Source organism: Martes martes (genome assembly GCF_963455335.1).
Source record: "Martes martes genome assembly, chromosome: 4".
Taxonomy (NCBI): Eukaryota; Metazoa; Chordata; class Mammalia; order Carnivora; family Mustelidae; genus Martes; species Martes martes.
Window position 1 is genome coordinate 112,470,194 of NC_137891.1, and position 25,730 is coordinate 112,495,923.

A 25,730-nucleotide genomic window follows, 5' to 3' on the forward strand; every position below is an offset into this window, starting at 1 on the left:
AGAGTCAGACACTTAACCAACTGAGCCACCCAGGCGCCTCAAGATATTGTCCTTTTAATAGGAAAACCAGTACTTCAAAATTTAAATTCTTGATTTTATTGCTGATAGTAAAAAAGTTTGCCGTTTATGGCTGGTAAATTAATTTAAAAAATGTAAAAACCGTCTTTTGGATAACCAACTCTCCTTAGTAAGCCATGGCCAGAGAATTTTCATTATTTACCTTTGGATTGATTTTAATGTTTGGTTCTTCAATCAGAGTTAAAAGGATATATGTATGCTATCTCAAAACAAATCTTGGATGTAACAAGAATTTGTTTTCTATCTTTGGATCATTATTATTAAAATCTGACACTAATTTTGAGTTGATAAAAACTTTTTTGTTTGTTTTTCTTAAACAAGGGAGCATATATAAATATATAAATTAACCTCATTATAAATAATAATACTATAAGTAATATGCTATGTTTAATTTTGATCATGATTTTCAGCTAGTTAGAATATCAAACTATTCCTTGTAATAATTTTATTGTAAGAATCACACAAGATAACATCTTCAGGAAAGCAGGTAAAAAGCTTAAAATTCTGTAATTACTTGAGATGGTATTGTTATATATGTTCCTATAGACTAGACATAGGCCATACTTTTGTCTTCTGGGTATTGAGAACTTTCCCTGCACTTCTGCTGTTGTTTACTACCACTCTACTCATAAACTGGCCAGACAGAAAAAAGCTGTTTCACTGTTTTTCTTTTGGAGTGAGGGAGACTTGTCAGTGGCCTTGCCAATATTTTATATTTTGCTTCCTTAAGAGGAAGGATGCCAGATTTCTGGCATTGTTCATTACCGTGTCAGCTGGCTGTTAAAAATCTAAAAAGTTAGCTTTTAAAAATAAAGAGTGTAGGTATACAGTTAAGTCACCTTTTGGTATAATCTGAATACCGTTTTCTTTGTATATGTTACCTTTCATGAGGCAATGATATGCAAAATTCACTTGACTGTTGCTTCAGGTGTTCAATCATATTTCTGAGGCTACACGTAGATTAATAGCTTTATGATTGATTTATAGCCACATTTTCCTTTCCTTGAAACTTGTTATAGGAATGATACATAATTATATATGGTGCTTTGCATTTTATAGAGTGCTTTTACATACAAACACCGTTTAATCAGAGTACCCACAAAGACCAGTAGTTTTAGCCCCATTTCACAGATGAGTTGTTTGTATAACGTAGATTGTATGATTTCATCAACCTCTTATTGCTGATATATAGTGATTTCTTTTGGAATCCAGAGGTCATAAATGCAGAATGGTGTGTGTTCTTTCCATGCTATCTCAACTGCTTCACATGGCAGGTACTTTAAAAAAATACCACTCAGTCTTCATTATTTCATCAGCCAATTCTGTTTTTGATGGGGACTATGTAGACCTGCAGTATCCAATATGGTAACCTCTAGACATGTGGCTAATAAAAAAATAATTTTTTATTTTAAATAAAAAATTCAAATAAAATTTAAATAAAAATTTAAATAAAAAATTCAGCTCTTCAGTTGTAGTACCCACATTTCAAGTGCTTATTAGCTATATGTGGCTAGTGGCTACCATTTTGGACAGTGAAGGTATAAATATTTACATCATTGCAGAAATTTCTGTTGGACAGTGCTGGCATAGACATTTGGCCTTTATCAGTCTCAAGACTACTGAGATGAATTCTTGAGCCATAAACATTTGTTTATTTCTATAGCACTTAAAGAAACCTAGAAATAGTTGTTACTGGAACAAATTTAACAAAATGTTATTTAGAAATAAGTACTCTTGGGGTCTTTTTAGAATCCCTTTGTCTTTGGAGTACATAGCTTTAATGCTATCCTTTGATTTGAACCAACAGATCAGTTTCCAGCCAGGCTATACAAATTGATGAAATTGGTAGTAATGGATGGCAGAAAGAGCTATGAAAAGAGAATCACTTTATCTAGGTTCTAGGCCTTTTTCTGCTACTGACTAGTTTTGGAATATGGCCTCAGTCATTTAATGATTTAAGAATGAGGTGCTGTACCAGATGCTACCAGTTTCATAATTCTGTGATTCAGAATTTGATTGGAGTTGGAGATTGTACATTGTTCTGAATATCAAGAGTTCAGAGCTGGAGAAGACAACTAAATATTTGTTTTCCAAGTATATAATACATTTTTATATAAAAAAGATTTATTTATTTAAGAGTGAAAGGGAGAGAGAACATGCATGTACAAGCAGGGGCAGGGGGCAGATGGAGAGGGAGAGAGAGAATTTCAAGCAGACTCCCTGCTGAGTGCAGAGCCCCATCTGGGGCTTGATCTCATGACTCTGAGATCACAACCTGAGCCAAAATCAAGAGTTGGACAGCTCAACCACCCAAGGGCCCCCCATATAATGCATTTTAGAGGACACCTGCCTCCTACTAGTCTATAGGATTTTGTAAATGTGGGTTTTATGGTAACTTTCTTAAATGTGGTATTTGTGAAATTTGCGAAAGTGACAATGTGAAGCTCATGTTGCCATAGTTTTTGAGGAACTGATTAGAGAAAATAAGTGTCTACCAAAGAGCTCTGTGGTAACAAGTAAGGTAGGTATACAGTTCGTCTCCGCTCTTTTTATTTACAAATAAAAATGAAGAGTTTAATGTGGGACATCAGATGACTGTGAAAACTCATGCTTTGGTAAAGTAGCTGATAGAGTTTGTTGATTCTCTGTCCACTGTTTATTTCCAGGAGGAGGTTACCCTGTAGTTGTATAAGTAGCACATGTGGATTTTGAAGTTTTAGATTTCTATCCGTTGTCATTAAGATGCATTATAAATAGTTACAGGGCCAGATTTTACATTTTATTTTAAAATGCTGAAGGCACTCTATTATACATGTATTCTCTGTGTTTAAATACAACACTAGTAGTTAACATATGTGCTGTATAAATACCACTTCAGATTTATGGTTGTCCCCCTAAGGAATAATGTGTTCTTAATTCCAAAGAACAGATTCGTAAGTGTTCTTCTAGTTCATACAATAATCTTAAACTCTGCAGTATACCTCCTCATTTCTGGTAGAACACCATTCAAGGAAGCTCAACATTTGGGCATGTGAAAGGTGCAAGGCTTTTTAATTGGGCTAGAAAGAATAGTGCAAATTACTTAATTTTTCTGCTCCTCAGTGCTTGGAGAAGTAGTCATTGCTGTTGTAAAATGCATTTGAAGGGATATTGGTAGTTTGTCTAATATACTATTTTAAAACTGGAATTTAATGAAAGTTTACTATTGTGACAATGGTGCCTTGTTTTTGTTTTGTTCTTTAAATAGTCTAGAAAGGAAGATAAAACTTTATCATCAGTTGCAGATAAAGTTCTCTAATTAAAAAAAAAAAACTTTCTGAATTAAGAGTGTATCACTTTATTTTGTTTTTTTTGTTGTTTTTTTTTTCTTGCTGAGCAGAGAGCCCCATGTGGGGCTCGATCCCAGGACCCTGAGATCATGACCTGAGCCGAAGGCAGAGGCTTTAACCCACTGAGCCACCCAGGCGCCCCGTATCACTTTATTTTGTAAAAACATAACTGAATCTTATAAATGATAGCTTCTGATGAATTCTGTCTGGTCCTTAATTTGTCTGAACTATAGTCAGAAGAGGTATGTTAACTTTGTAAGGTAATTTTTTTAAATAAAAGAAGTTAAATAAGTCTAATGCCATTAAGTAATATGTTTTATTGTAAGAGGGAAGGTCTGCATAAATTTTCAGTCTTAATTGAAATCCTGTCTTTTTGATTAACTCAATTTTCCCTAGGTGATTATACAAGAGAATATGCAAATTTATTTCAGACAAATTTCAACAGAGTTAATTTTACCACTGATGAATATTAATTAATTTTCATCATCTATATCCTCTATATATATCCTCTATATCCAGAAATTTTTTGAAATATTAGGAAGGTTGGGTTGCTAGTATCAGATATGTCCTCCTGCCATGTTCTTTAGAAGTAGACCTCTCCAGAAGTGATTTCTAATGGATATCACTTAGGAGGAGTTCACGTAAATGTAGATAGGTATGATTTTGAAGTGAATCTTTGAAGAATAAAGTATGAAATACAGGTAGCTGCTTTAGGACATAATGTGCCAACTCTTAGGAGACTGCTTTTATTTTTTTGTTTCACTTGCCTGGAATTGTTTACAATACCTTAACACCATTTATAGTAGTAACTGGCATATTTGATTAGAAGGTAAAGCCTATTTAATCAGAGAGTGCAGAGTACTTGTCATTAAACTGTAACTTCTTTAATCATGTTACCATATCATAGTGATTAAGAGCACAAAATCTAGAGCTAGAACAACTAAGGTGGAATCCTCATTCTGACACTTGCTGGTTATATGTAGCCATGAGCAAGTTACTTATCTTCTCAGTGCCTCAGTTTCTACATCTGTTGGAAGGAGAGAATAGTACCTACGTCACTGGGATGTTGTGAAGACTAGAGTTCATATATATAAAGCTCTTACAGTAAGTTTTTTAAAATGTCAGCTATTATTATTTTTACAGTCCCCAAGTGGCTGAATAAAGAAAGCTGCTCTTCAGACTTTGCTTTTATCCCGTAAATTCAGAAGGCATTACTGCAAAAAAAAAGGGAGTTTCCTAGTGATAAGTTCTGAAACTTACTTTCCTCCTTGTTTTCATTGCTTTCCCAGAGAGGTTAAGCTAAATTAACAAGAGTGGTTTTAAAAATTATTGTCCGTTTTTTTAAAGCAAGGAAAACACCATGGTTTTTTCATTTATTTACTTAAGCATTTCCATGAAGTGTTTGCAATATAAACACCGTGGTATTGTGTTAATGCATGAGAACCAAAAAGTAGAGCTGGCTAATCTGCTTTCACTTGATAAGCTAAATGAAGCGGAAAATAAATGGCACAAATGAGTAAAACAATAAATTAAAATTCAGATTACCATATTACAGGGATGGTAGATAAACAAGCAAATATTGGGTTACCGGAGTTTTACTCTTGTAGATAATTAGTATTAAGATTTTGGCTAAACATTATAGTAATTGCATATGCACACATGTATATACAAAACAATAGGCTTTGCAATGCAAAACTGGGAAAAATAGAATTATGTTATTCTTACAACTATTCAAATTATATTGTTTTCCAGAAGTTTCTTTTATTTCAAAGCTACTAGGTTCCATTTCAGACCTAACCTATGTTATTGTTAGCCTATTTCCACCATCGCCTTAACTAATAAAAATAGCTGTAAACATTTATGGTGGGTGTTCCAAGTGCATGATGTGTTTTAAGTCATTGAATCCAACAATCCTATGAAGTAGTTACCATTGTCTTCCTTTTACAAGCGAGGAAACTGAGGCACGCAGAAGTTAAGTATCTCACCCAAGGTTTATAAACCGTGCATCTGAAATTAAAATTCAGGCAGTCTGGTTCTAGAGATTATGCTTTTAACCAATCACTAAGCTTTATTGTCTCAACTAAGTAAACCTACTGAATGAAATAACAACCACAGTTAGGAAACAGATGAAACAGATAATGATCATTTCAGATTATTCTTTAAGCTGCATAGCGCATATTCTGTAGCATTTGAAAAATTATAAATGCATTTTTTAATTATAAAAGTAATATATATTTACAGGGAAATTCCAAAAGTACATGAAATTCCTAATATCTCTTGCCCATCTGTATTTTATTTTTTAGATAGACTTTATTCGGGAGGGAAAAATGAAACGACGAAAGAGAGGAAGACAAACCATAAGAGACTCTTAATCTCAGGAAACAAACTGAGGGTTGCTGGGGGGTGGGGGTGTAGGGAGAGGGTGGCTGTGTTATGGACATTGGGGAGGGTATGTACTATGGTGAGTGCTGTGAATTGTGTAAGAGTGATGATTCACAGACCTATACCCCTGAAACAAGTAAGACAGGGGCGCCTGGGTGGCTCAGTGGGTTAAAGCCTCTGCCTTGGGCTCAGGTCATGATCTCAGGGTCCTGGAATCGAGCCCCGCATAGGGCTCTCTGCTCGGTGGCGAGCCTGCTTCCTTCTCTCTCTACCTGCCTCTCTGCCTACTTGTGATTTCTGTCTGCCAAATAAATAAATAAAATCTTAGAAAAACAAAATAATACATTATATGTTGGTTTAAAGAATAAATAAATAAATAGACTTTATTCTTAAAACAGTTTTTGATTTACAGAAAAATTGAGAATACAGAAAGTTCCCATATATTCTATACCCAGTTTTTCTTATTTATTAACAACTTGACATTAATATGGTACATCTGTTAATGAACCAATATTTGATAATAATGATACATTATTATTGATTAAAGCCCATAGTTTTATTCATATTTCCATAAGTTGTTCCTAATGTCCCTCTTTTCTTCTAGGATCCTATCATATTATATTTAATTCTCATGTCTCCTCAGACCCTCCTTGGTTGTGATAGTTTCTCATACTTAGCTCATTTTTGATGACCCTAACAGTTTTAAGGAATACTGGTTAGATATTTCATAGGATGCATCCTGATTAGAATTTATCTGATGTTTTCTCATGATTAGATTGGGATATTGGGAGGAACAGATATAAAGTGCCATTTTCATCACAGGTCATATCAAGAATAATTTCTAGAAACATGATTTATCACTCAATGTCAACCTTGATCATCTGTCTTAGTAATAAAGTTTCTTTACTTTAAAATTACTCATTTTGTCCCCCTTTCTCTACTTTACTCTTTGGAAGGAAGTCACTATATGCCTGCTCCATCTACTTGAGGACAAAATATCTATATAAATTATTTGGCATTCTTCTATCCAAGAGATTTATCTCTTCCTGCACTCACTAATTTGTTCATTTATTTGTGTCAGTATGAACTCATGGATATTTACTTTATACTTTGAGTTATAATCCAGTACTACTTTATTTGTTGCTCAAATTGTTCCAGCTTTGGCCGTTAGAAGCTCTCTCAGTTGGCTTCTGTGTACCCTTGACGTACCTTAGTCAGTGTGAGGGTTAGTTTTTGCTAAGCTCTTACTTTCTGGCTCTACTAGATGCACCTAACTTTTCCTGCACGTTTTCTGCCCCAGTCCTAGAATCAGCCATTTCTCTGAGGAGCCATGATACTTTTTTAGCGAATGGTAGTAGAAACCAAGCTCAGGGTGGTAGGTGTGCTTGTTCCTAAGGGGTGTCATTTCTTTTAGGCCCTTTCAGCAGACAGAGCAAAGAAATATATGTGTGTGTATGAACCTGTGTAAATAAACATATCTATACATATTTCTATATGTAACCACCTGTGTCTGTGTTAAGTTAAACATGAATTCTTACTGAAGTGTCCCACTCTAATCTACCACAATATGGATTATTACATTTATTTGTAAATTTCTACCCCAACAGCAAGATACCTGGCTCCCAACATCCACCATCCATTTACACAGTTTTTCAATTCCAGTGTTTATGTATAGCACCATCAGAATTGTAAACCTGAACCCTCACTGAAAATTCTTTATCACCTAGAGTGGTAGTACTTAGGTGCATTTCCTTTACTTTTAGTCTTTATAGATTTAACTCGTTTCCAAGGTTACTTCAGCCAGCACTTATTCTCCTATATTTCTGTCATTAGAATTTGTTGGATGAATGAGTCACATTTTCTCCTGAAAGCACTTATATTCTCTCTGCTTCCGTCACTCCCTGAACTGTTCTTCTTTGCCTCTTCCTGGAATATGCTTTGCCCTGATGCATCCAGCTCCCCACCTTGCCTACACTTTTTTTTTTCTCTTGATAATACAGTTAAGGAATGGCATATTTGATGGATGATGGTTTTTTCATTCAAAAATTTTTCATTTTGGTTTTTTAGAAAGACAGTTTTTATTTCTAATGGTTATCTTTTCAACACTTCTGAAACAATTAATTGTATAATTATGACATTATTTTTGTTTTCTAAGCTATTTCAGGGGGAGGCAGTCTAACATTAAGAGCATGGCTTCTAGAATTATATTCACTGAGTTCAAATTCTGGCCCCACGGCTTAGTAACTTGGTGAGCTTAGGTGTGCCTCAATTTTGTCATCTGTACAGTGGGTATTTTAAAATTATCTGGATGTGAAAGTTAATGAGATAATATCTTTTAAGTGCTTTTAACAGTACCTACCACATAGGAAGCATTTAAAAAATGTTAACTATTTTTTTTTAAAGATTTTATTTATTTATTTGACAGAGACAGAGATCACAAGTAGGCAGAGAGGCAGGCAGAGAGAGAGGAGGAAGCAGGCTCCCTGCTGAGCAGAGAGCCCGATGCGGGGCTCGATCCCAGGACCCTGGAATCATGACCTGAGCCGAAGGCAGAGGCTTTAACCCACTGAGCCACCCAGGCGCCCCAAAAATGTTAACTATTTTTAAACACTAGGCTATAAGGTTACAGAAAGGAAAATTACATCAGAGTGTTACATTTAAAGTAGTCGTCTTTTCAGACTTTTGAAGATTACTTTAGGGGTTTTAAAGTTAGGGTGATTATTCTTTCTTTTTTACCTAGGATGGCCATCCAGGAGTATGCCTCTTGGTGCTGGCAGGAGGAATAGCTTTCGCCTTTTCACTTGCTTAGAGTTTTTGGTTTGGATGATAAGTTATATGGCTACATTATTTCTAAGGCTTATAAAATTATGTCGTCTGCATCTGACCAGAGTTGCTGTAAATGAGTGGAGCAGGCTGGGAGTAGACAGGTGGGGGCTAGGAAGGAAGGCACAATCCGGAAAACTGAAACTGGGAAAACTGAAAAAGGTAGGGCTAAATTGACCATAACTGTGAAATCCTTACCAACTTGAAATGATTATAGAGTTTTTGAAGGCTGGATAAATTGAATATACTAATTGCAATGGTGAAAATATAAGTGAACATGTCAGTGGGCAAATATTGCAGGGCCGCTGCTTTTATTTGAAGTGTGCTTCAAAATGGTCTTTCATCGTTTGCATTCCAGAAACTTGGTCTGGGAAACAAATACATTTTTTTTTTCTTTTAAGACTGTTTTAAAGAAGTTATTCATATACGTCTGGACGAACTTCTCCGTGTTTTAAAATCTGTAATGAATAAACATCAGAACCTCAATTCTGTTGATCTTCAAAATGCTGCAGAAATGCTTACTGCAAAAGTAAAAGGTAAGAAAGATGTATTAAAAGTCTGTTGGTGTGGGCAAACAACATCTAAGTAATACATTTTGGTCCATAATGAATACAGTGCCACCTCCCCACATGGCATCGGTATGTATATCAATAGGAATTATGTATACTTCAGTATGTAGATATTCCCATTAGGTCACACCTAAAACTCTCTTCCTTTCAAAAATTAAAACTGCATTCAGCAGGAAGGAATTTGAAAATAATAACTGATATAAACTAAACAACTGATATTGAAAATTTCTGAGTTTTTTGAAAGAGTGCATGCTCTTTTGAAGTAGGTTATTAGTGTATAAAAGTCTTTGTTTTGTAAGGACAGTTGTTGCTGGAAAATGGTCATTTGTAGTGACTTCGCTTAAAAGAGGGAGCCAAAATGAGAGAAAGGCTTAATTGGAATCTTTTTTTTTTAAGGTAAAAAAATGAAACTAAAATTATGTATGGATACACACACACACACACACACACACACACATATGTATGTTACATGTGCTAAAGAATCAAGAATTGAGATTTATCCTCTAATGAAATGACTTGCCACCAAAAATATTTTATTAGAATCTAATATTCCAGACTATAGTGTTTAAGAAGGATTGAGGTGCAGCAAGTATTTGAGAAGAATGAGGCAGGGGGTTCAGTTAGCGAGATGGTTAGAAATAAGGGGCTGCATGTGGGCTGCCAGTCTGATCAAAGAAGCTGGAGTGTGCTGGAAGTGGAGTATAGTTGTTATAGAAGAGGAGATGGGTGCTGGTTTGATGGAACAGGATAGGTGGAATATTGAGGATTAATGTGAAGTTTGGAGTTGAAGATAGGGACTTGAAAGCTGTTGGTGTATCGGTGGTAAAGGAAGAGGGTAGCTCCAACCCACAGTTTGAGGAGTAAGTGTAAGCTGAGTGTGAGATCCCAGGGATGGAGAGAAAATAGAGGAGCCTGAGAAACACCTAAGAAATAGGGAGATGGTCTAGAGAAAGATGTCATGGAATTTAAAAAGTGTGAGGTTCTAGGAAGGGATTGTCAGCATTAAATGTCACTGATAAGTAATCTGAATTCAAGCAAAGTAACTATAGAAAGTGACTCACCATGGGTTGAATAAAAAAAGGAAAGAATTCTTTGGGGAGGGGAATTACCTGTTCTGAGTCTCAAAGGTCGGGTGGGCATTTCCTTGGTTAGGGTGGGAGGTTGGGGACTGTGATATAGAGCACTTTTGTAAGAAATCTGAATGTGAAGAACTTAATGCAGTTGGGGAACACACACTCCTACCTAGAGAAGGCCAAGGGCAAGTAAGTGTCAAGGGATGAGGCAGGAGAAGAAAATAAAAACTTTGTCAATAAAATATGGTCCCTATACCTGAGAACCTCTTCCTCTGCTTTTTGACATAGATTTATGGTGCTTGAGTGGTTCTTTTTCCTTGTTTCTTTTTCTGTATTTCAAGTATTAAAAAACATGTAGATGACTTTACATGGGAAAAATGAATAGTTTGTTGTGACTTTTAAAAATGTGCTTAGTAACCAAATTTGTTTTTAAATAGACTGTTTATAAGTGCCGTTTAACTTAGATAGGGAAATTTGCGTCTATAGATAGTAAAATTTCCATGCTTGGAAATAGCGACCACAGTTCATTCAATTGTTGTCAGTAGCTATTGTGTGCAGTCAGGATGTCCTGGGGAAGGAGTGTGCCTGTGTATAGTTGGTGTCCACATTCCAGAAACAGACTTGAAGAAAGTGGCCTCTCAGCTGCCTTGGAGATCTTTTTTCCTTTGAGGTAAAGCTATCTTTTGAATATTATCTCCCACTAGGACTGTCTTTACCTTTGGGATTATTGTTACCATCTTACTTTTGTGTTGGGTGAAATTTAAAAGATTGCTTTGCTTATTCTGTTTTAGTAAGGCTGCATGAGACCAGAAAATTTTAAAAATCGTTTTTTCCTTGGTGTAATTTTATGTTTTTAAATAAAACCTTTCCTCCTTGCTCTTATTATTGAGACCATCTAAGTGAAGGGAGTTTAAAAATGAAAAATATCCAGTGACCTGAAAAATCGAGGTCAAATTAGAGCTTACTTAATTTTTTTCTTTTAATGATAATTTTCAAACCCTGGAAAGACAAGGGGGAGGTAGAAGCCATTTTTGAATCTCTATTCTTTGGCAGTCTAGATGTTTTGCATATGCCGTCTATTTTAATATTTTCAAAAAACCTATTAAAGTGCATTTTTATTTCTATTTTAAATGGGGAAAACTCAAAGAAAAAAAAGCTGTTATAACTTGGGATCAGAAAGCTGTCTGTAATGTGGAGATCATTTTTTCTTAAATTCCTGATTGCATGTAAAAAACGAAGATGACATGACTTGCTGAGGAGGACATCTTAACTGTCGATGCAATTGGCAAGTATACTAAGACATTAAAAAAAAAGATAATACAGAATGACTTTAGAATCAGGGAGGTATAATTTTGTTTGTGCTACTGCAAGATGCATAAAGTCTGTCCACTTCCTGTGCATCATAAATGCATTGGAATAAAATTGGAATCTCTGACTCCTTTTATTTTTTAAGTATGGAATTTACCTTTTTGATAACTTTAAAAGAAAAATTGAAAGCTTTAAATTAAATTAAAAACTTTAAAAGAAAAAGCTTTTCCTCATTCATTCTAGTAGTGATTTGTATTTCCTGTGTCTCCTCCTGTTTCCAGGCAGGAAGTTAAGTCTGACAAAATATTTGCAATATGGTAAGAGAGATACAGCTTATTTTTGAAGTAGATAAAAGACATCTTCACTCAGTAATTTATTATGTACTTACATATTTGTGTTTTCACTCTTTATATTTGTTTTGGTCAATCTTATTTGTAGTTTAAATTAATACGACTGTTCATTTAGGTTTTTCGTGTTCTGTTTTTTGCACTATATTTAAAAATTGAGAAACAAAAGAGAAAAATGAGCTTTAATTATGTGTCTGAAATTGTAGAAGCTTTGTGTCTTCTTTCTGTTTTGAAAACTTAAATTTTTAATAGGTAGTACATTGAAATGATTCATAATGCAAATGGCATAAAAGAGTATTCAGCAGTGAAGTGTCTTTCCTACCTCAGATGCTTAGCTACCCTTTCCTTTACCCAGATAAGCAGCAACTACTACTGGATTTTTGTGTATCTTTCTAGAGACATTATTTTATGTAAACAATACAATATGTTCTTTTTTTTTTTTATCCTCCTTTTTACACAAATGGTAGCATTCTGCTCCTTGCTCATTGTTCTGAGTTATGTTCTATACATAAAGGGTTCCCATATTCTTTTGTTGGGATTTGTTCTGTTTTTTCTTCAAAGGTACATGGTAATCCATTATGCTTATGTGCTATAATTTATTTAACCAATCACTAATCACTAATCACTAATGGATATTTGGATTGTTTCCATTTTTTTCTTTTTCTGTTACAAATAATGCTTCAATGAATAGCCATGTTCATTTGTATTTATTTTCTTTATATTGCTAAATAACCTCTGTGGGAGCTCTGCCATTCTGATAGCAGTGCTGAGAAGGCTGATTTATTGCACCTTTGCCAACAGAGCTGGTTACCAAACTTTGTTACCCAGTCTAATAGTAAAAATTGGCATCTCAGTGTAGATTGACTTGCATTTCCCTCATTTTGAGTGCAGTTGAGTATGTTTTCAAGTTTTAGAGCCATTTGTACATCCTTTTATGTGAGTTGCCTCTTTACCTTTTTTTTTTTTTTTTTTTTGGTGGTTGGTCTTTTTTTCTAGTACTGATTTATAGAAACTTGTGTAAGTGGAATTAACCCTTAATCTTTGATATAAATTGCATATTTTCTTTATCTTTTGATTTGCTTATGGTATTTTATTTTTGCATTTAAATGTATCTGTCCCTTTTATGGTCCTTGGGTTTTAGGTATTAGGAAGGACTTCCCCACTCTGAGATTGTAATAGCATTCTCCAGTGTGTTTCCATTTAATGTTTTCCTGGTGTCACTTATTAAATTTAAGTCCTTGATACATTCTAGATTGTCTACATGTCTAGCTTATTTATCAAATAATTCTTTTCCCCACTGATCTGAGATGCCATTTTTATCATAAATACACTAAACTGTCATATATATTTATATCTATTTTGGGGAGTTACTTTATGCCCCATTGATTTGTTTAGTCATGTGCCAATACCATACTATATTGTATAGTATGTTTTAGTATCTGATAGGGTAACTCCTCTTCCCATTACTCTTTTTTTTCAGGATTTTATTTTTCGATCAGGACTTTGAATTGGCTTATCTAATTCCAAAAAATATCTATTGGTATTTTGAGGATGATGAGTAAAATTTATGACTTTATAAACTTACAATTTATAAATTAAGGAGAAGTTACATATTTAACATTTCCAAGACTATAGTATGCATTTCATTTCTTCAGGTCGTCTTTTGTGTTTCTCAGAAGCAACTTAAAGTTTTCGTTTTGTAAGCCATACTGCTTTTTGGTCTTTCCCCATATGCATATGATGAAAATTTGCCTACATTATATCTTTTAATTCATTGATTTGCAAACTGTAGGCCCTGATGTATGACATCAAGTTAGTGGATTGTAACAAACATTTTTAAAATACAAAAGAGAATAGAAAAGAAAAATCAGAATGCAACACTCATTGTATAAGACTTAAGGATGTTTTAAAACTTCAGAGGTGTTATATAACTAATAACTATTATGTGTTTGGAATAGTTGGTCATGATATAATATGTATTTCTTACTGAAGGTTGTGGTCAAAAAAGTTTGAAAGTCACTAATAGATGGTGTGTTTGAAAGCTACTCATGTGATTTCTTAAAGAGATACTTAATGTGTCTTAGTGCTTATTGTTGTGACTTAATATGGTGCTCAAGGGAGACAGTTATTTAAACCTTGAGCAAAATTTTGATGTCATTTTGAAGAATGGCTCATAGGGAGAAGGGAGTGGACACAGTGACACCAATTAGCAGGTTGTTAAATAATCCAGAGTACAGGTAAAATGTGGCCTTTTGAACTGAATGGCAGTGGGAATGGTAAGGAAGAAATATTTTAGAGGTATTTTGAAAGCAAAGGTATAAGCTAAGGAATGTAGAGAAAAGAGTAGGCTTGCAGGGCAGAATGGAAGGGAGGATAAGGTTCAGGTAGGACATGTTGAGGTTGTAATGCTGGTGAGTGAAGCCTAGGGAGTAGGAGAAAGAATATAGCAAACAGACCATTGGAAATGTGGATCTGGAGCTCAGAGGTGAGAACTAGACAGGTAGTTTAAGGATTCATTTCCTTCAAAGGTCTGATAAAGTGGATACAGTTCTGTGGAGATAATGTATAGAGAAGAAAGCCAAAGAGAACTGCAGGCTGGGTGGGGATGACTATATAAAGTAAGATTGTCAATAGACAGATACACAACATGACAGCACTCATGTTACTAACTACCAAGCACTGTACTCTAGGTAGTTTACATTTGTTTTCTCAGTCATTTCTTTCAATGATATGCTATTTTACAGATGAAGAAATTGCAGTGAGGTGATGTATTCAGAATAACACCGGGAGTGGTAAAGGTTATATACGAATTCTGGTCCCAAACTCTGAAGCCCCACTTCTTCTAGTTATTAAAACACATTGCTTCTAAGAGTGCAGAATACTTCGAGATGGAAGAAAGTGGTTAATATTTGCAATAATAATAGCAGACATTATATGCCAGACACCATTAAACTCTGCATGAATTATCCCATTATTCCTCACAGCAAATTTTTCAGGTCAATACTGTTATTTCTCAACCTTATTTTGCAGATAAGGAAGCTTGGGACATAGAGAGGTTTGTCCAAGTTTGCATGTGTATTAAGTGGTGGAGCTGTTGAGAGTTGTAGAGTAGACGAGTAGGATGAAAACTCAGAAGAAGAAAAAAGGTCTCCAAGTTTAACTAACATGTTTTTGTTGGCAGTGTTGTTAAGTGATGTTGAGTGAAAATAATAACTAACATTTATTGAGCATTTTCTTTGTAACAGGCTCTGTTTTAAGTTCATTCAATTTTTATAACTGTTCTCAAAATACATATTGTTGTCCCCACTTTATAAATGAGGAGTCTGAGGCACAGAGCAGTTGTGTTAAGTCCCTAGTAGGGGGACAGAGTTTAAGATTTAACCTAGACAGACTGGCTTCAGAACCCATCCTCTTAATCAGGCTGAGCAGACTATTTCTGGTGGGTCAAATCTGGCCTGCTGCCTGTTTTGTAAATAAAGCTTTATCAGAGCACAGCCACTCTTACTCATTTATGTACCACCATATCTCATTTATGTATGGCTCCTTTAGGAATAGTTGCAGCATACCACGTGTCTTGAAAATTCTAAAATATTTGCTTTCTAGCCCTTTACACAAAGTTTTTCAACCTCTGATAACCATTAGACTGGATGAGAAGCCAAATCCTGGTGAATTTAGTCATAACCTATTTATAGAGGTTTGGCAGTTAAAAAAAAAAAAAAGGAAAAGTTAAATTGGATGGTAGCTTTAAGAGGAAAATATGGTAAAATGAAAGTTTTTTTTACAGAGGAAAGATTTGACTATGTTAGTGTGAGAAAAAATGTCAATTGAGTGGGAGATAATAAAACTATGGAGGGAGGTGGCACAGGATTTGGAGAATGCAGGAGAGAGTGGAAAGATTTATTACCGGAAAAGAGCCAAAGACTTTTCTTTGAAACACTGAGCAAAAGCAAAAAAGAGAAAAGATATTAGGAATATAGGGCTATTTTGAATTGGAGGCAAGGGCAATAATAGTAATTTTCATTCGATGGCTGTAACCTCATTCAAGTAAGGATAAAGGAAGATGGTTCAGATAATTGTCTTTTTGGGATTCACAATTACTGCTTTTTAAATCTCCCAGTCATGTTTAGTGCTACAAAAGATATAGGTAAGAAAGAGGAAGAATAATTATAGAATATGCTGTAGTGTTTTAAGGGTTTTTTTTTTTTTCCTTTAAAGTCTAACAGGTTAAGGTTAGGAAATATAAGTAGGCTTTACATTTTTGCTGGTTATAAGTTATTGTAAATAGACATTATAAATTACTATTTAAAGTTGACTTTCCAGTGAGGTTTTTAAAACAGCTTTGTTGAGGTATAATTGATATTCAGTAAAGTACATATATTTAAAGGATCCCATTTTATCAATTTTGACATAAAAACCCTTGTGAAACTGTCCCAATCCAGGTAATGGGTGCCCCTTAGTACTCCTTCCTTTCTGTACCTTCCTGCGGCCCTCTTTCATCTATTTTGATAGGTGGTATTTTCATTTTCATTGTGTTCAAAATACTTTCTAATTTCCCTTTTTCTTCTTTGACCCGTGGGTTATTTAGAAGTGTGTTACTTATTTTCTTGGCATCTGGGGATTTTCTAGAGATTTTCCCGTTATTTCTAATTTACTTCCATCTACTCACAGAACATCTTTTGCCTGATTTGAATTCTTTCAAATTCATTTTGACTTCTTTTATGAAATGGTCTATCTTGGCAAATATTCAGTGTGTACTTGAAAAGACAGGCATTCTGTTGTTAATAGATGGAGTGTTCTACAAATGTATCTGGCAGAGGAGGCTGATAGTATTGTTGAAGTCTTCCGTATCCTTACTGATTATCCATATATATGTTCTGTCAATTATTGAGAGAGGGTTATTGAAATCTCTGGCCATAGCTGTAAATTTGTCTATTTCTCATTGTGGTTCTATTGGGTTTTGCTTCGTGGATTTTGAAGTTGTTTATTAGGTGCATAAATGTATAGATTTGTTATGTCCTCTTGATAAATTGACTCCTTCATTATTACAAATTGACTTTTATCCACAGTGGTTTCTTTTACCAGGGAATCTACTCTGTGTGGTGTTGGGCATGAAACTGGGGCTCTTGTGAGCCTACTGTATTCGTTTATCTGTCAAGGTTCTTGTCTTTAGTTGCCTTATAGACAATGTCTTGAAAATGTTTGTTTCCTATATTTTGTTTGAGTTTCTTTCGGTTGTCTCAGGCAGAAGTGTAAACCTGTATTTCCATCGTGGCCAGAGTAGAAGTCCAAAACTAGCTTTAAAATTACTTATAGTGGTTCTTAAAGTTTTTCTTTTTGTTTGTGTCAGTGATATTTAGAAGAATCTGATGAAAGATGTGGCTCTTAGCCCCTCATACCTACAAATGCTTATCGATGTAAAAGCTTGATTGTAATTTCAAGAGGCTTAGAGGCTTGAGGCTTCCTTCATCCTGGCTAGGAGTTCTTGCTTTCCAGCAAGCATTTTCAACCCTAGTTGTACACTAGAATCACCTGGGAGAGCTTTTGAACAAATACCTATGCTCCACCAGACTTGTGAAATCTGAATTTTTGGTGGTAAGACCCAGATTTTTGTTTTTAAGACTCCCTAGGTAATTCTGCTGTGCAACTAAACTTCAGAACAGCTTATTTTAAAGTAAAGGATGGCTTCCTCTTCCCTTGGTCTCTCTACCTTTCCTTTATTGGCAAGGATCCTATGGAGGATGGGATACAGGGAGCCAATTGCTCCTTAAATTCACCCTGAGTAGAAGGGGTTACTTTGAAAAAAAATTGCCAATTCCACCTTCAGATTTTTTCTTGGTAAATTTCTATCTGGGCTTTTAACAAAGGTGCATAGAGAAGAAATTAAAATAAGAAAACTTTTTCAGTTATATTTCACAGTTTGCTTTAGCAAAATGTTTGACATTTAGACAAAATGTTAGACATCCCTATAGCAAACAAGAGACAGCAATATATCAATTAAAATGGATCTCAGAGCCCAAGAGCGTGTAAGAAATAAGGCTATAAATAGGAACTTAAATTTTCTAAAGCATTGGGTGTTTATGTGATATGTGATATGTATTGTATATAGGATTTATGCTATGTCAAATGTATATGACTTCAATTATTGGTAATTCATAGTGAAAAATATATTTCACTTGACCAAAGTAGGCCATAGTGCATTTAACTATTTTTACAAATGCCATAAAGCAATAAGCAAGAGAAAATAGCACCGAGTGCTCTTAATGAGAGGTCTGATGTAACATGGACTCTGTGACTCTGAGACGGATTGATTTCATGTTGCATCACTTTTTAGATATGTCAAATTATGTAATGCACAGAATAGTAAGTTTGGAATGCCAGCCACTTGTATGCAGGCCGATTGTTTTGTATGATTTCTTTAATGAAGAACTTGAACATCGTATTTGTTTTGTGTGTTAGTCTTTTCAGTTTCCTAATCTTCTAATGCTTCTAGAAGTAACAGTGAATTTTAAGAGATGAAATGACTTTGTATAAATTTATTTTAAAGTATTTTCTTCCTCATTTATTGTAACCAATTTTTCCCTGTAGCTGTGAACTTCACAGAAGTTAATGAAGAAAACAAAAACGATCTCTTCAGGGAAGTGTTTTCTTCCATTGAGACCTTGGCCTTTACCTTTGGGAATATGTAAGTAGAGGACTGTCATTTAAATTTGGGCCTGGGTTTCTCAAGATAGGTTACATAATTCAGTAGATACATGGAAAGTAAAGTATTAAAATACAAAATATTACCACTACGCTGGAAAGAATATGTTCATTATTTCGTTGTTTTGTTACTGTATTTGACAGTGTCTGTACAGTTGTTCAGAAGCAACATCCATTTGCAAGTGACTATGTGGTTTATGTGAATAGATTCCTAGAGTTTTTATTTCTAAGGTTCTTGCTTAAAAAAAAAATGCATTCTGGATGACATGTTGAATGTGAAGCCTGTAACCGAGCAATGAAATGACTTGTCTTATTATTTCTATTTCTTTTTTTTTTTTAACTTCCCTGGATAGCTTGACAAACTTCCTTATGGGAGATGTAGGCAATGATTCATTATTGCGACTGCCTGTTTCTCGAGAAAGTAAGGTAGGCCAAGTTTGTGTGAAAGCAGAGACTTTAATATTTTTGACTTAATATTTCAATAATTTCAGCATTAGTCTTCGATAATTTTTGAGTTGAGCAAGAAAAACAGATCAGTTCATTTTAATATGATAATTTATGGTCAGTTTCTGGAGCAGAAATTTAATTATACTTTTTAAATGGAGCTATCATTTTAAAAGAATATATCTGGTAGTTTTATGGTGTCCTCTGTAAGGAATCTATATGTCATAGGATCCAAAATTTTAGTAAGTAATTCTTAACCATTTTTCTCCCTTAACATTGTCACAGTTCTCAAAGACTGGTAGAAACTTAGAAAAATAACACAAGAAGTAAAGAGGGTGTTAATCTTTTCACATATCCTATAGTTTGTTACCGTGACATATTTATTAAGAGGCTGTGGGTCTTAATTCTCCCTAAGAGCAGTATGTCGGAGGATTGTAGTTCCAATTCCCAGTTTATTTTTTTTTTAAGATTTTGTTTAATTATTTGAGAGAGAAAGAGCAAGAGAGAGAACATGAGCAGCAGGGGGTGGGGGACAGGTAGAGGGAAAAGGAGAAGCAGACTCCCTGCGCTGAGCAGGGAGCCTGAAGAGGGGCTTCCTGGGATCATGACCTGAGCCAAAGGCAGTCACTTAACCATCTGAGCCACCCAGGTGCCCTCCGACTCCCAATTTAAAGAAAAATTGTCTGAAATAATAGAACATGAAGAATGTTTGTAGAATAATGCTTTAAAGATTATAGTAGTAATATTTTGATTTGACTAAAATTTTTTCACTAAATGCAAGCTATTTTTAAAAACTGCAGTAGGGACATGCACTAATAGTTTCTTTTCAAGGATGTTCCAAATCCAAAAGGAGTTTGACAAATATTAGAAAATGTGCCAGTTATTTGTTATATCAAAGTAATGTAAAAACTGCAGGTCTTTCTTAAAATGATATAAAATATGAATGATTAATTGAGGCAATTGTTATATGTACTATAATAATGAGAAAACAGTTGACTATTTCTGAAATTATCCATTGACAAATCAAGGATAGTGTATAAATCTTAATGAAGAATTTTAAGATCCTTAAATATTTTTCTATTTATCATTTTTCTTCAACTTTTTCTTTTCAAACATACTACTAATTCAGAAGATAGAATAACATTTTATCTGTGTGACAAGGCTCTGAAGAACTAAAATTTTAGGTGTGAATCATATTTCCTGTTCCTGTTGGCTCTATTGTGTGCACTATACTACACTAATTCCTAATAGGAAAATACTTTTCCTTTCTTTTCTTTTGCACCTTATTTACCTTTTTATAATTTTTAATTAACCCAAGAGATTAAGCTTTAAAAGTCCATGGTAAATAATGCTCCTTTGGTTTGAAGAGTTTGAAAAATACTTTAAATAATAATTGCCATTTATTTAATAGTGTTTATTATGTACCATGCCCTGTGCTAAGCCTATATCATCTTAAGCCTTAAAGTAGCGTTATGAAAGTAGTGTTCATATTCCCATTTTACAGAAGGGCAAACCAGAGTTAAGTAAGCCTAAATATATAGTCCAGCGTCATATAGCTACTAAGTGATAGAGCTGTACTTCAGACCCAGGTCTCTGATTCCTTTTGCATTGAGTCCCTGTGTAGTCTGTGTTGCCCAGCCAAACAGATCTCACAATTTTGGTAGATATGTTTTTCCTGCACTGTCTAGTAAGGTAGCCACTTACCACATGTAGCTCTTTAAATTTAAGTTAATTAAAATAAATAAAATTGGGGTGGCTGGGTGATTCAGTCCTTAAGCATCTGCCGTCAACTCAGGTCATGATCCCAGGGTCCTAGGATCAAGCCCCACATCGGGCTCCCTGCTCAGCAGGAAGCCTGCTTCTCCCTCTCCCCCTCTGCCTGCTTGTGTTCCCTGTCTCACTCTCTCTCTCTCTCTCTCTCTCTCTCTTTCAAATAGATTAATTAAATAAATAAATGTTGAAAATATACTTCTCATTTTATAATCATCATTACATTAGCCACTTTTCATATGCTCAGATAGCTGGACAGTGCAGATACAGGACATTTCCATCATCATAGAAAGTTCTACACTAAGTTGTCCACTAGACTTTCAGAGAAATGCTTATCAAATGATAAAATGGTAAAAGATGGCTGGAAGAAACAGGTCTTTGTCTTCAGTTTAAGTGAAAATCTATTTAGATTGTTTCTATAACTTCCTGACTAATATTTTTGAAATCTGTAGAATTTAAAGTCTTGAGTATATTTATTAATGTTAACTAATGCTGTTAGTAAACAATGAGGTTATTTATTCTTGAATCTTGAGAACTGCAATTGTAAAAAGGTATGTAATTCTTACAAGATATGGCATTTAAATAGATTACTTAGGCCCTTTGAGTTCTAAATATTTGAAATTCTTTAACGAGAATTATGTCACAGTAACAAATTAGAGTGAAAAATTTCTGAAGCAAAGATCTGTTATCTTCTGCTCTAACCTTAAATTTGTTTTTTTCCATGTTGTAAGTCTTTTGAAAATGTTTCTGTGGAATCAGTGGACTCATCCAATGAAAAAGGTAATACTTGAGGTACTTACAATCTTAGTCAAATTTTTGCAGTTCCTTCCTTTCTTTCTTCTCTCGCTATTTTTTTTTAACCAATCCCCAACCTCCTGCAGTTACTTTCAATACATGTTTTGGATTATTTAATCTCTTCTTGCTCAGTAACCTGTACTATTCATTTTTAACACAAAATGTTGTGTAAAATTTTGCATAAAAACTTCAGAAAAAAGACCTGCCAGAGTAGATAGTAGATAGGTAATATAGAGACAGATCAAGAATTATATAGGGTTTATAACTTGATGAATAATAGAAATATATATTAGGATAAAAAATATAATTTGAAACCATTTTAAGTTTAAACTGTGACCTTTGATTCTAAATTTGTCACTTATTTTTTTTTTAAACAATTTTCATTGAAGAACATCTTGGGATTTGAATGCTGCTTTGTTTAGAGTTATGTGCTGATATTTAATATGTACTTGATGTTTTTATGTTCAGGAAATTTTTCTCCTATAGAACTAGACAGCGTGCTTTTGAAGAACACTGATTCTGTAGAATTGGCTTTGTCTTATGCCAAAACATGGTCAAAATATACCAAGAACATAGTTTCATGGGTTGAAAAGAAGCTTAACTTGGGTGAGTTGCCCTTTGGGGCATCTGATTAACTTTGGAGTGTAAGAACTAAATTGTTTGCAATTCATTTTGTATAGACGATGACTAATATGATTCCAAATTAGTAGCTGCTTCATTATAGTGAATAAAATCATTGTCCATTTTCTCTTCTTAAAATAGGAAAGACTCTACTTACAATAAATGTACTTATTGAACATTACCGCGGGCCAACCACTTGATCTGGGGACACAAAGACAAATAGTATACTGTCTTTGCCTTTAAGGAAGTCATACTTCAATGGGCAAAAAGAAATGCAATCAGATAATATGGTTAAAAGAAATAAAAGCAACAATAGCTATATGAGCACCAGCCGTGGAAACATTTTAAGAGCTAGTATTTTCCCAGTGTTTTACAGTTGACAAAATACTTTCATATCCTAAACCTCATTTAATCCTTACCAAAACCCTGGAAAGAAGGCAAGAAAAGAACTATTCCCATTTTACAGCTCAGACAAACAAGACAGGTGATTTGCCTAAGGTCAGATAGCAGATTTGTGTAGGATTATATGCCACTAACTGGAAGAATATGGGATTTGCCCAAATCCTATGTTCTTTCTACCAAAATTATTTGCTATGAGTAGAGATGCCCTTTAGAAGCACCTGACTAATCTTATAAAAGGGCAATACACAGGCCTAAGTCCCATCTCCAAGAGAAGTGAAGCCAATGTATTTTGCAAGTTTCCTAGTTGGTTTTGATGAGCACTTTGGATGAGAATCATAGTATCATATGATGTAAGCTAGTGTGTGTGCTCACTCTTTAACTTGGAATCACAAATAATTTTAGAGTATGGAGGGAAAAAAGAAGTTAATTTACCTTCTGATGCTTTCTTTGACCTTTTCAGAATTGGAGTCCACTAGAAACGTTGTCAAGTTGGCAGAGGCAACTAGAAGTAACATTGGAATGCAGGTGAGTGTTCAGTGACCACTTAGGGTATTGGACCAGGAGGTTAAGCTGGATGAGCTCATGGTAGCGCCTTATGAAGTCAGAGACGTGTGTACTAAATACACACTGGGCGAAATAAAAGCCTTTTAAACTTAACGTGGAGACCCATTATGGAAAAAATTGGCGTATTCACAATTTTATACAAATGTTGATTGTTTTGTTAGCCACTAGTCTTGCCTACCTAGTTTTATAATTAATATTCTTCAGTATCTTTCTCATATAGTCATCTTTATGACTAGTCATCTGTCTATAGAAAAATGTCTAAACTTAAAATTTCTCCCTCTGAAGAGAATAGTTGGGGGGTCTAGAACTCTAGTACTATTTCCATTGGATAATTTATTTTTCAATTTTAAATTCTAGGAGTTTATGCCACTGCAGAGTCTGTTTACCAGTGCTCTTCTTAATGATATAAAGAATAGTCGCCTTTTACAACAAACAATTGCAGCTCTCCAAGCCAACAAATTTGTGCAGGTAAAAATTTCTACGTATAATACACTTTTTTTTTTTTTTTAAAGTAACAGCTTAGCTTTAGAAAACAGCTTTTTTTTTCTTTCTTGTTTTAAAATACCCTTGACAGCCTCTACTTGGGAGGAAAAATGAAATGGAAAAACAAAGGAAAGAAATAAAAGAACTTTGGAAACAGGAGCAAAATAAGATGGTGAGTATTATAATGGAGTTTCATTTACCTACTTGTGAACATCTGAAATCATCTCTAGTATGTAAGCATCTACCCTGGAGATGCATTCCTTTGTGGTTTTTCTAAAATGCTATTTTAACTATTTTGTTGAACATGCTAATGAAACGTATACATTAGGGTTTGTTTCTTATTCTATATTTAATACTTTTTTTCCCCTATATAGCTGGAAACAGAGACTGCTCTTAAAAAGGCAAAATTGTTATGTATGCAACGTCAAGATGAGTATGAAAAGGCAAAATCTTCCATGTTTCGTGCAGAAGAGGAGCATCTGTGCTCGAGTGGTGGATCGGTAAAAAATCTCAACAAGCAGCTAGAAAAAAAGCGAAGGTTGGAAGAGGAGGCTCTTCAAAAAGTAATCATCTTTGTTGTTATTTGCAAGTTGAATTAGCAATAATCTGCTAAGGCTTTCGTTCTCAAGTGTTAGTATGCATCAGGATTGCCTGGAAGGCTTGTTAAAACAGGTTACTGGGCCACACATCCAGGATATCAGATTCAGTAGCTCCAGGGCTGGCCCCAAACAGCCTGTGCTTCTAACAGGTTTCCAGGTGGTGCTGCTGCTGTTGGTGATTGGGATCCACACTTTGAGAACCAGTATGCTAAGAGATTTTTGCTTATCTTTCAAATATTTGATTTTGTTTCTGAAAAAGTATCTTAGAGAAGGCAGTAGTTTAATATTTTTTACTTCATTGTTCAGGAAGTTCACCTTTTAGGCAACTGGATGTATGTGTGTGCTAGTTCTAGTACCTGATAGCAGAGCTAGGCTGGAGCTTTATATTGTTTATGAAATATAATTTGATGAAACCTATAAGATTATATAGAAAATGATAATAGAAAAGACTGTTAAATTGAATTAGGCATTCATTTTGTGGACAGTATACTAATTGTAAATCCTACTTGACTATCCATTAAAGTCAAGTGCCTTTGAGTCGCTGACCAGAACAGATTGTTATCTTTAGAAATATTCTATTTAAAACAGACTAGTTAATAATTTTTATGCAAAAAGTCTTTTCAATTATTTCCACTGAGTTTTATTATAATAAATATTTGTTTTAAAATATAAATTCTAGTGATCAGTGTTATTTTTTTTCTGTGATATTCTTGAAGGTAGAAGAAGCAAATGAACTCTACAAAGTTTGTGTGACAAATGTTGAAGAGAGACGAAATGATCTGGAAAATACCAAAAGAGAAATTTTAACACAACTCCAGAAACTTGTTTTTCAGTGTGATCTTACCCTTAAAGCTGTAAGTATTTTGTTCAGTATTTGGAAGGCCAGGGGCAAAAAGGGTCTAAACAACTGCGGAAGGGAAAAGGGTGCTTGATGAGTCAGGATTCTTCAGGGATTTAATTTCTAAAATTAATGAAACATTTAGAGTTTGGAAAACTGGCTTTCCGCTTTTAAATAGTGGTAAATGGCTTGAGTTACATTTTTTTTCTGGTCCCCCACCCAGTGGATCAGTGATTTGTCCAATTAAAATTAAAGTCTGAGAGTTTGAAATTGCCCCTAAGCCACTGTCTTTCTTGGCTTGGTTGACAAAATGGATTTGATTGTTGAAACTTCTGTCAGCACTATGAAATCTATTCTTTAGAATTTGTGTAAACTAAATATTAAAATTGAACCTAGGAATTTATTTAGAAAAAAAAAAGCATTCTGCCCTCAAAGGTTTTCATTTGCCTCTTTAAAATGACTTGTATAAAAAGTTTATATATAAAATACCTTTTTTTGATGTACATTTCACCAGTTTTAACACGTATAAATTTGTGTAGCCAGCACCATCACAATCAGGATTCAGAAGAATTCCATCACTCCAAAAAAGTTTACTCATGCTGCCCC

General features: G+C 34.4%; 1 protein-coding gene across 2 annotated transcripts in view; it reads left to right on the forward strand.

The window, feature by feature from the left end:
* The window catches only part of ARHGAP29 (Rho GTPase activating protein 29), a 73,831-nt gene that overhangs the window by 19,110 nt on the left and 28,991 nt on the right, over positions 1-25,730 (forward strand). For both annotated transcript variants that reach the window (XM_080800005.1, XM_080800006.1), the window contains exons 3-12: positions 9,014-9,148; positions 18,495-18,591; positions 18,962-19,034; positions 21,554-21,602; positions 22,086-22,223; positions 23,101-23,165; positions 23,562-23,672; positions 23,779-23,859; positions 24,062-24,250; positions 25,003-25,140. In XM_080800005.1, coding sequence (XP_080656131.1) covers positions 9,014-9,148; positions 18,495-18,591; positions 18,962-19,034; positions 21,554-21,602; positions 22,086-22,223; positions 23,101-23,165; positions 23,562-23,672; positions 23,779-23,859; positions 24,062-24,250; positions 25,003-25,140 — 1,076 coding nt within the window. The remainder of the gene's footprint in view (positions 1-9,013; positions 9,149-18,494; positions 18,592-18,961; positions 19,035-21,553; positions 21,603-22,085; positions 22,224-23,100; positions 23,166-23,561; positions 23,673-23,778; positions 23,860-24,061; positions 24,251-25,002; positions 25,141-25,730) is intronic.